Source organism: Nerophis ophidion, linkage group LG24 (genome assembly GCF_033978795.1).
Source record: "Nerophis ophidion isolate RoL-2023_Sa linkage group LG24, RoL_Noph_v1.0, whole genome shotgun sequence".
Taxonomy (NCBI): Eukaryota; Metazoa; Chordata; class Actinopteri; order Syngnathiformes; family Syngnathidae; genus Nerophis; species Nerophis ophidion.
Window position 1 is genome coordinate 39,568,971 of NC_084634.1, and position 12,327 is coordinate 39,581,297.

Genomic DNA, 12,327 nt, shown 5'->3' on the forward strand with positions numbered 1-12,327 from the left:
ACCATTGTTCTCTAACACATTAGTTACTGACATGACTACTAGTACTACATACCACGTTCTGTAACACATTGGTTACTAACATGACTACTGGTACAACATACCATTATTGTCTAACACATTGGTTACTGACATGACTACCAGTGCAGCATACCATTGTTCTGTAACACATTAGTTACTGACATGAATACTAGTACTACATACCATTACTCTCTAACACATTAGTTACTGACATGAGTACCAGTACTACATACCATTACTCTGTAACATATTGGTTACTGACATGACTACTAGTACTGCATACCATTATTCACTAACACATTAGTTACTGACATGACTACTAGTACAACATACCATTGTTCTCTAACACATTAGTTACTGACATAACCACTAGTACTACATACCATTGTTCTCTAACACATTGGTTACTGACATAACCACTAGTACTACATACCATTGTTCTGTAACACATTAGTTACTGACATGACTACTAGTACTAAATACCATGTTCTGTAACACATTGGTTACTAACATGACTACTAGTAAAACATACCATTATTGTCTAACACATTGGTTACTAACATGACTACCGGTGCAGCATACCATTGTTCTGTAACACATTAGTTACTGACATGAACACTAGTACTACATACCATTACTCTCTAACACATTTGTTACTGACATGACTACTAGTACTAGATACCATTTTTCTCTAACACATTAGTCACTGACATGACTACTAGTACATCATACTGTTGTTCTCTAATATATTAGTTACTAATATGACTACTACTACTACATACCACGTTCTGTAGCACATTGGTTACTGACATGAATACTAGTACTACATACCATTGTTCTCTATTAGTTACTGACATGACTACCAGTACTACTAGACACCATTACTCTCTAACACATTGGTTAGTGATGTGACTACTAGTACTACATACCATTACTCTCTCACACATTAGTTACTGACATGACAACTAGTACTACATACCACGTTCTGTAACACATTGGTTACTGACATGACTACTAGTACTACATACCATTGTTCTCTAACACATTAGTTACTGACATGACTACTAGTACTAAATACCATGTTCTGTAACACATTAGTTACTAACGTGACTACTAGTACTAAATACCATGTTCTGTAACACATTAGTTACTAACGTGACTACTAGTACAACATACCATTATTGTCTAACACATTGGTTACTGACAGGACTACCAGTGCAGCATACCATTGTTCTCTAACATGTTAGTTAGTGACATGAATACTAGTACTACATACCATTACTCTCTAACACATTAGTTACTGACATGACTTCCAGTACTACATACCATTACTCTCTAACATATTGGTTACTGACATGACTACTAGTACTGCATACCATTATTCACTAACACATTGGTTACTGAGATGACTACCAGTACTACAAACCATTACCCTCTCACAAATTGGTTACTGACATGACTACTAGTACAACATACCATTATTCTCTAACACATTGGTTACTGACATGACTACTAGTACAATGTAACATTGTTCTCTGTATATATTTATGTATATATAAATATATTTATATAATATTTATTATAATATTATCTCTATATTTACTGTGTCCAACTGGAGTTGTCGAGATTACCCCCTTCCCTCAGCGACAGCTTCGGTGATGTAACAGGAACCTTCCAAATAAATAGAGGGAGCATGCGGGCTGGACTTTTAGAACGTAGTTTGGATCTGCAACTAGAATATAGCCCAAAACACATGTCTCCTCATGAGCTAAATTGAACTCTGTCTCTGTGTGATTCCTTGCTTGTGGCTGATTATTAGAGGTCATCAATGTTTGAAACCTGACAGGACACTGCAGAGGACACACCAGGAGGGGACCGAGGTCCAGTTCTGGCAGATACGGAGTCATCACGAACCTGACTGGGACTTACCTGATAGGTGCAGCACGGGTCTAATATCACCGGCACGGACATTTTCCCCTGAAGGTTGAGCTTGGTGAGATAGAAGACATTCTCCCCCAGCACTTTCTCCTTCTTCATCCGCCGCATGCTGTAAAGGCGGAATCTGATGGCGTAGTTGCCGACCATCTCGGACTCCATGCGGCAGAAGCGGAAGGTCTCTGTGAAAAGAGGGCACGGGCCTCTCTGAATTCCCGTCTTTGCCCTCTGCTTTTTGCCGGGCAGCAGCACCAGGTGGACTTGCCAGGAGATGTTGCCGGTGTGCTTGAGGACGGGGAGGTCTGTGGCCGCCATGACGGTCACGGCCAGCTGCTGCTCCTCCGGATCGTAGTCAAAGACCACGTCCAGGGTGCCGTACTTGGCGTGGGGGTCTGGTTCGTAGCCTTTAAGGAGCTGTGCTGCTGAACCACGGGCTGACATCTCCTGAGGAAAGGTGGGGGAGTTATTGGCATCAAACACAACCACCTGGACATGTTTCCATGTGTACCGTTGTGGTCAGAAGGTAAACCACGTTGGACAACTTGGATTTACACAATGTCACGTCCAGGTCTGGGAATACAGTCCTGGTCAAAAGTGTACGTACACGTGTAAAGAACATCATGTCATGGCTGTCTTGACTTTCCAATCATTTCTACAACTCTTATTTTTTGTGATGTAGTGATTGGAGCACATACTTGTTGCTCACATAAAACATTCATGAAGTTTGCTTCTTTTATGAATTTTTTATGGCTCTACTGAAAATGTGATGGTCAAAAGTATACGTACAGCAATGATAATATTGTCAGAACATGGGGGGGGTTTGCAGCTTGCTGCGAAGTTTGTTCTCCCCGGATGCAAACGGACTTTTCCGGACAAGGATAGCAGGTAGGAACATATTTATTAATCTAACTACAAACCCCGTTTCCATATGAGTTGGGAAATTGTGTTAGATGTAAATATAAACAGAATACAATGATTTGCAAATCCTTTTCAAGCCATATTCAGTTGAATATGCTACAAAGACAACATATTTGATGTTCAAACTGATTAACATTTTTTTGTTGTTGCAAATAATCATTAACTTTAGAATTTGATGCCAGCAACACGTGACAAAGAAGTTGGGAAAGGTGCCAATAAATACTGATAAAGTTAAGGAATGCTCATCAAACACTTATTTGGAACATCCCACAGGTGTGCAGGCTAATTGGGAACAGGTGGGTGCCATGATTGGCTATAAAAACAGCTTCCCAAAAAGTGCTCAGTCTTTCACAAGAAAGGATGGGGCGAGGTACACCCCTTTGTCCACAACTGCGTGAGCAAATAGTCAAACAGTTTAAGAACAACGTTTCTCAAAGTGCAATTGCAAGAAATTTAGGGATTTCAACATCTACGCTCCATAATATCAACAATTTTTTAAATATATATATATAGATTTATTTATTAAAGGTAAATTGAGCAAATTGGCTATTTCTGGCAATTTATTTAAGTGTGTATCAAACTGGTAGCCCTTCCCATTAATCAGTACCCAAGAAGAAGCTCTTGGTTTCAAAAAGGTTGGTGACCCCAGTGTTAGATCCACTATGGACTGGACTCTCACACTATTATGTTAGATCCACTATGGACTGGACTCTCACACTATGATGTCAGATCCACTATGGACTGGACTCTCACACTATTATGTTAGATCCACTATGGACTGGACTCTCACACTATTATGTTAGATCCACTATGGACTGGACTCTCACACTATTATGTTAGATCCACTATGGACTGGACTCTCACTATTATGTTAGATCCACTATGGACTGGACTCTCACACTATTATGTTAGATTCACTATGGACTGGACTCTCACACTATTATGTTAGATCCACTATGGACTGGACTCTCACAATATTATGTTAGATCCACTATGGACTGGACTCTCACTATTATGTTAGATCCACTATGGACTGGACTCTCACTGTTATGTTAGATCCACTATGGACTGGACTCTCACTATTATGTTAGATCCACTACAGACTGGGCTCTCACTATTATGTTAGATCCACTATGGACTGGACTCTCACACTATTATGTTAGATCCACTATGGACTGGACCTTGACTATTATGTTAGATCCACTATGGACTGGACTCTCACACTATTATGTTAGATCCACTATGGACTGGACTCTCACACGTTTATGTTAGATCCACTATGGACTGGACTCTCACTATTATGTTAGATCCACTATGGACTGGACTCTCACTATTATGTTTGATCCACTATGGACTGGACTCTCACACGTTTATGTTAGATCCACTATGGACTGGACTCTCACTATTATGTTAGATCCACTATGGACTGGACTCTCACACTATTATGTTAGATCCACTATGGACTGGACTCACACTATTATGTTAGATCCACTATGGACTGGACTCTCACACTATTATGTTAGATCCACCATGGACTGGACTTTGACTATTATGTTAGATCCACTATGGACTGGACTCTCACACTATTATGTTAGATCCACTATGGACTGGACCTTGATTATTATGTTAGATCCACTATGGACTGGACTCTCACACTATTATGTTAGATCCACTATGGACTGGACCTTGACTATTATGTTAGATCCACTATGGACTGGACCTTGACTATTATGTTAGATCCACTCTGGACTGGACCTTGACTATTATGTTAGATCCACTATGGACTGGACCTTGACTATTATGTTAGATCCACTCTGGACTGGAACTTGACTATTATGTTAGATCCACTATGGACTGGAACTTGACTATTATGTTAGATCCACAGTGGCGGCGGCGATGACCAAGAAGATTGCGGAATTGGAATATAATTACAACACTTTATGTACATATTTATATAATATTTACATATTTATATAATATGTAACTACAAGCTCCATTCACAGACAGAGTCCCATTGCTTTTATGAGCGGTCGAGCAAGTCAAAAGCCGGAGAAAAAAAATATATATATATATTTTTTTTTTATTTATTTATTGGTGGCGGCCGTAATTCTTTCGTAGCGGGCCGCCACAAATAAATGAATGTGTGGTAAACCCTGGGGATCTGAGCCGAGGATGTGGTTGTGGCTTGTGCAGCCCTTTGAGACACTGGTGATCTAGGGCTATAAAAGTAAACATTGATTGATTGATTGACTTCCTGGAATAAGTCAGGTGACAGAATGCGAGCAATACTTGAGTGCGATTGTTAGACTTTGGGCAACAGAAAAGCAGGGGAGAGGTGGTCTAGTACCGAATATGATTCATTAGTAGTACTAGTACCAGTATACCGTGCAACCCTATGCCAATGAGGGGTGAATGTGAGTGTCTGACCACAAGCGTACAGTACATCTCACGTACCTCGGGACTGAGGACCGCCGTGCTGTCGCTGGGCACGTCCTCCTCGTAGCCCTTGTTCAGGTAGCTCTCCGACTCGTGGCCGTCGCTGCCCTCACTGGTGCATTTGCGAAAGGAAAGGTGGGGGCTGCCGCTGGTCTGGGAGAGATCACACTTGGCGTCGCCCGGGTCTGAGAGGGTGCAGGACATGCGGGGGGAGCCGTTCTCGTCCTGGTAGGGCGGCGGTTGGAGTTCATCCAGGGGGGGTGTGCGCCTCATCCTCTGGATGCAGTTGGCTGGTGTAAGAAGACACTCGGGGTTACAAACGTGTCTGCTAGTATTGGCCGACTCACGTTGATATCGGTCTTTGACGTCATATGTATCGTATAGTAGCCATTGCTTGCAAACCTGACTTTTGTTAGAGACATAACGAAAATGTGCAAGAATAAACCATTTTTCAACCTTTATTTGAGCACATTTTTATTTTGCTGTCATTTTCAGTGGTCTGGATTATGTTTTTTTTTAATTTTCTGTTGTTTTGAACTCCATTAGTTCCTAGCTTACCACCAATAATGTGGAGTGAATGAATGAAAGCTTCTCACTTCTCTGTCAGCGCTTTGAGATCCTAGTCCATAGAAAAGCGCTATATAAAGTTAATGCATTATTATTAATCGCCAAAATAGACGGTAATTAGTAAATAGCAGAAAAATGGGTGAAAATAATGTTTTAGGAACTAAGGTGAGCCCTTAGACACGCTCTTTAAGGAGACATGGATGCAAAACTCCCAGAACTAAAATACTTGTGTTCTTCCTTCTTCATCTTTTTCTACACACAATAATTTGGTTTGGAAAATGTTGACAAAATCCTTTAAATTGCCATAAACGCGCCTGTTCTGAGACCGTGGACGCCATGTTTACTTATGTACATTTTGCAGCAAGGTCAGACTGCATTCACATTAGAAATCACATTTTATTGTAATATGAAAGGCCACTAAAAAGATGGGATTCGACATGAAATCTGAGCTGGACAACCGACCCTGCAGGGGTTTGTAGACTCATTTACGGAAATGACAGAAATGTGCACAAATTAAGGAAAATTATGTGAACAAAAGGTTAAAAAAGTCCTTTATTCCTGCCCATTTTGGTTATGTCTCTAGCAAAAGACATGTTTCAGTCAGTCTACCCCAGGGCAGCTGTGGCTATAAACGTAGCTTACCACCATGAACGTGTGAATGTGGAGTGAATGAATGATGGCTTCTCACTTTTCTGTCAGCGCTTTGAGGATTTAGTCCATAGAAAAGCGCTATATAAAGCTAATCCATTATTATTAATCGCCGAAATAGACGGTTACAAAATAAATAGGAGAAAAACAGGTGAAAATAATGTTTTAGGAACTAAGGTGAGCCCACAGACACGCTCCTTAAGCACACATGGAAGAAAAACATCTCGTAAAACTCCCAGAACTAAAATACTTGTCTTCTTCCTTATTCATCTTTTTCTACACACAATAATTTGGTTTGGAAAATGTTGACAAAATCCTTTAAATTGCCATAAACGCGCCTGTTCTGAGACCGTGGACGCCATGTTTACTTATGTACATTTTTCAACAAGGTCAGACTGCATTCACATTAGAAATCACATTTTGTTGTGATATGAAAGGCCACTAAAAAGATGGGATTCGACATGAAATCTGAGCTGGACAACCGACCCTGCAGGGGTTTGTAGACTCATTTACGGAAATGACAGAAATGTGCACAAATTAAGGAAAATGATGTGAACAAAAGGCTAAAAAATTCCTTTATTCCTGCCCATTTTGGTTATGTCTCTAGCAAAAGACATGTTTCAGTCAGTCTACCCAAGGGCAGCTGTGGCTATAAACGTAGCTTACCACCATGAACGTGTGAATGTGGAGTGAATGAATGATGGTTTCTCACTTTTCTGTCAGCGCTTTGAGGATTTAGTCCATAGAAAAGCGCTATATAAAGCTAATCCATTATTATTAATCGCCAAAATAGACGGTTATTAGTAAATAGCAGAAAAACGGGTGAAAATAATGTTTTAGGAACTAAGGTGAGCCCTTAGACACGCTCTTTAAGGAGACATGGATGCAAAACTGCCAGAGCTAAAATACTTGTGTTCTTCCTTCTTCATCTTTTTCTACACACAATAATTTGGTTTGGAAAATGTTGACAAAATCCTTTAAATTGCCTGTTCTGAGACCGTGGACGCCATGTTTACTTATGTACATTTTTCAGCAAGGTCAGACTGCATTCACATTAGAAATCACATTTTATTGTAATATGAAAGGCCACTAAAAAGATGGGATTCGACATGAAATCTGAGCTGGACAACCGACCCTGCAGGGGTTTGTAGATTCATTTACAGAAATGTGCACAAATTAAGGAAAATTATGTGAACAAAAGGTTAAAAAATTCCTTTATTCCTGCCTATTTTGGTTATGTCTCTAGCAAAAGACATGTTTTAGTCAGTCTACCCCAGGGCAGCTGTGGCTGCAAATGTAGCTTACCACCATGAACGTGTGAATGTGGAGTGAATGAATGATGGCTTCTCACTTTTCTGTCAGCGCTTTGAGGATCTAGTCCATAGAAAAGCGCTATATAAAGCTAATCCATTGTTATTAATTACCAAAATAGACGGTTACAAAATAAATAGCAGAAAAACGGGTGAAAATAATGTTTTAGGAACCAAGGTGAGCCCACAGACACGCTCTTCAAGCAGACAAGGAAGCAAAATATCTCGTAAGACTGCCAGAGCCAAAATACTTGTCCTCTTCCTCCTTCATCTTCTTCTACGCGCAATGATTTGGTTCGGAAAATGTTGACAAAATCCTTAAAATTGCCATAAACGCGCCTGTTCTGAGACCGTGGACGCCATGTTTACTTATGTACATTTTGCAGCAGGGTCAGACTGCATTCACATTAGAAATCACATTTTATTGTAATATGAAAGGCTACTAAAAAGATGGGATGTGACATAAAATCAGAGCTGGGCTTTATAAATAAAGTTAATTAAAAGCTGGACTATCAGGACAGGGACTTTTTCCCAGCTTGCTGCGAGGATTGTTTTCCCGGGATGCAATCGGACTAGACCAGTCATGGCTTGATGGTAAGAACATATTTAATCTTGACTATAAAAAGTGTACAAACATAAAGCAGAGGCACAACTTGGCTAAGGAAACAAAAACTAGCACTTAGGCAGACTATGGACATGAAACAAAAACACCTGCTGTGACATGAGCAGAGCAGTATGAACTATGAACAAGAATTGAACGTCAGTAACTATGGCATGAAGAGAATCAATATAGCCGGGCCGACTACCTGGCAACTACAGGCTTAAATAATAATGTCATGATTAAAAACAGGTGCGTGCGTGACTCAAACACAGGAGACAGGTGAAACTAATGAGTCGCCATGGTGACAAAACAAGAGTGCACAAAAACAGGAACTAATGGAGTCTTAAACCGAACAGAACATAACCAAACAAAATCCAAACCACAGAACATGACACGGACAATATCGGCAAAAAAGTCATTATTGGCCATCTCTAGTTACGACTTATCTGACACAGCGCTAGTATTCATGTTCAATAATCAATAAACCCAAGAAAAAAAGTGTGGCACATGATTATCGCGGACAGTTAATTAAAATTCATTAATGGGTAAACGACCCCCAAAATGTGTGAATACCAACTAGGGGTAATCATTCAATTGAGTGCGATTTTTGTATATTGTTTTGTATATTGTACAGGATTGCTTATTATTTTGATTGTATAGTAGTCTATTTATATAAATTCTTAGTTGTATCTTTATTACTTCTTGTGTACAAACCCCGTTTCCATATGAGTTGGGAAATTGTGTTAGATGTAAATATAAACAGAATACAATGATTTGCAAATCCTTTTCAACCCATATTCAGTTGAATATGCTACAAAGACAACATATTTGATGTTAAAATTGATAAACATTTTTTTTTGTGCAAATAATCATTAACTTTAAAATTTGATGCCAGCAACACTTGAAAAAGAAGTTGGGTAAGGTGGCAACTGATAAAGTTGAGGAATGCTCATCAAACACTTATTTGGAACATCCCACAGGTGTGCAGGCTAATTGGGAACAGGTGGGTGCCATGATTGGGTATAAAAACAGCTTCCATGAAATGCTAAGTAATTCACAAACAAGGATGGGGCGAGGTACACCAATTTGTAAGCAAATTGTCGAATAGTTTTAGAACAACATTTCTCAACGAGCTATTGCAAAGAATTTAGGGATTTTACTATCTATGGTCTGTAAAATCATCAAAAAGTTCATAGAATCTGCAGAAATCACTGCACGTAAGCGATGATATTGCGGACTTTTGATCCCTCAGGCGGTACTGCATCAAAAACCGACATCACCACATGGGCTCAGGAACACTTCATAAAACCACTGTCAGTAACTACAGTTTATCGCTACATCTGTAAGTGCAAGTTAAAACTCTACTATGCAAAGCCAAACCCATTTATCAACAATATCGTGAAACACTGGCTGGGCCCGAGCTTACCTAAGATGGACTGATGCAAAGTGGAAAGATGTTCTGTGGTCTGACGAGTCCACATTTCAAATTATATTCGGAAACAGAGAAAGTTGTGTCCTCCGGAACAAAGAGGAAAATAACCATTTGGATTCTTATAGGCACAAAGTTCAAAAGCCAGCATCTGTGATGGTATGGGGGTCTATTAGTGCCCAAGGCATGGGTAACTTACACATCTGTGAAGGCACCATTAATGCTGAAAGGTACATACAGGTTTTGGAGCAACATATGTTGTCATCCAAGCAACGTTATCATGGACGCCCCTGCTTATTTCAGCAATACAATGCCAAGCCACATTCAGCACGTGTTACAACAACGTGGCTTCGTAGTAAAAGAGTGCGGGTACTTTCCCGGCCCGCCTGCAGTCCAGACCTGTCTCCCATGGAAAATGTGTGGCGCATTATGAAGCGTAAAATACGACAGCGGAGACCCCGGACTGTTGAAGGACTGAAGCTCTACATAAAACAAGAATGGGAAAGAATTCCACTTTCAAAGCTTCAACAATTAGTTTCCTCAGTTCCCAAACGTTTATTGAGTGTTGTTAAAAAAAAAGGTGATGTAACACAGTGGTGAACATGCCCTTTCCCAACTACTTTGGCACGTGTTGCAGCCATGAAATTCTAAGTTAATTATTATTTGCAATAAAAATTTAAATTTATGAGTTTGAACAACAAATATATTGTCTTTGTAGCATATTCAACTGAATATGGGTGGAAAAGAATTAGCAAATCATTGTATTCTGTTTATATTTACATCTAAAACAATTTCCCGACTCATATGGAAACGGGGTTTGTTATGTATTTTCATCCCATATTTGTTCCCACTACCGCACCTTAAATTGGAGTCCTTAATCTCATTATATGCAAATATAATGACAATAAAGTCCATTCTATTCTATTCTATCTATTACTGGGGCGTGGAAGCAGCACTTGTGGCTTGAAGCTGAAGTCTGGAAGTGAAGACAAAGCAGGCCAGGTGCATGATGGGGGGGGGTTAGAAGAAAAGTAACCGTTCCAATTAGCAGGGTGCAGGAAAAGTGCTACTTTGACACAGCAGCTCCCATCAAATCAGCCGCCCCCGGCTCAGCGAGTGGGGGGGGAAATAGTCAAAATGGGTTAGCTTCTTTTATCAAGCGCTCTATGACACTTAGTTAAAACTCCAAGCTGCTGCTGCCGTCTGACATGAGACTAAAAGTCACATATAGAAGTTGTTTTTCTAAAAGTTAGGAACTGGAAGGGGAGGACTTTTTTTTTTCCACCTCTTCATCTTTTATTTGCTTTGTGTTCTGCAATAGAAAGTCCCTGTTGTCAGTGTCTCTGTGGGAGGATTCATGTCAGCCGCTCCTGGAAATTAGACGATGAAGGCAGATTTGAGAATGCCTGACTAAAACAACCACAGCATGCTAATGTGTTGACGCCTTCAAATAAATAAATAAACCCCCAAAATCATACGTCTCATCTTTATGCGGATCATATGCAAATTTGTGTCCCTTTACCATACCATACCCATCCATCCATTTTCTACCGCTTGTCCATTTTTGGGGCCGCTGGAGCCTATCTCAGCTGCATTCGGGCGGAAGGTGTCATACACCCTGGACAAGTGGCTACCTCATCACAGGGCCAACACCGATAGACAACATTCACACACTAGGGACCATATAGTGTTGCTAATCAACCTATCGCCAGGTGCATGTCTTTGGAGGTGGGAGGGGCCTATCCCCAGGTGCATGTCTTTGGAGGTGGGAGGGGCCTATCCCCAGATGCATGTCTTTGGAGGTGGGAGGGGCCTATCCCCAGGTGCATGTCTTTGGAGGTGGGAGGGGCCTATCCCCAGATGCATGTCTTTGGAGGTGGGAGGGGCCTATCCCCAGGTGCATGTCTTTGGAGGTGGGAGGGGCCTATCCCCAGGTGCATGTATTTGGAGGTGGGAGGGGCCTATCCCCAGGTGCATGTCTTTGGAGGTGGGAGGGGCCTATCCCCAGGTGCATGTCTTTGGAGGTGGGAGGAAGTACCCGGAGGGAACCCACGCAGTCACGGGGAGAACATGCAAACTCCACACATAAATATCCCGAGCGCAGAATCGAACCCCGGCCCTTCATATTGTGAGGCAGGTGCACTAACCCCCCTACCACCGTGCTTCCCCCATACCATACCAACTTTATTTATAAAGCCCAGGTCAGATTTCATGTCACATCCCATCTTTTTAGTGGCCCTTCACATTACAATAAAATGTGGTTTCTAATGTGAATGCAGTCTGACCCTGCTGCAAAATCTACATAAGTAAACATGGCGTCCACGGTCCCAGAACATGCGCGTTTGGGGCAATTTTAGGGATTTTGCCAACATTTTCCGAACCGAATCATTGCGCATAGAAGAAGATGAAGAAGGAAGAGGACAAGTATTTTGGCTCTGGCAGTTTTACGAGATATTTTGCGTGAA

The 12,327-nt window shown here is 40.9% G+C and overlaps 1 protein-coding gene across 4 annotated transcripts in view; it reads right to left on the bottom strand.

Moving 5' to 3' along the window:
- The window catches only part of syt14a (synaptotagmin XIVa), an 84,329-nt gene that overhangs the window by 23,384 nt on the left and 48,618 nt on the right, over nt 1-12,327 (bottom strand). For all 4 annotated transcript variants that reach the window (XM_061886319.1, XM_061886318.1, XM_061886320.1 and 1 more), the window contains 2 exons: nt 5,326-5,597; nt 1,948-2,397 (listed from right to left, as the gene is read on the bottom strand). In XM_061886319.1, coding sequence (XP_061742303.1) covers nt 1,948-2,397; nt 5,326-5,597 — 722 coding nt within the window. The remainder of the gene's footprint in view (nt 1-1,947; nt 2,398-5,325; nt 5,598-12,327) is intronic.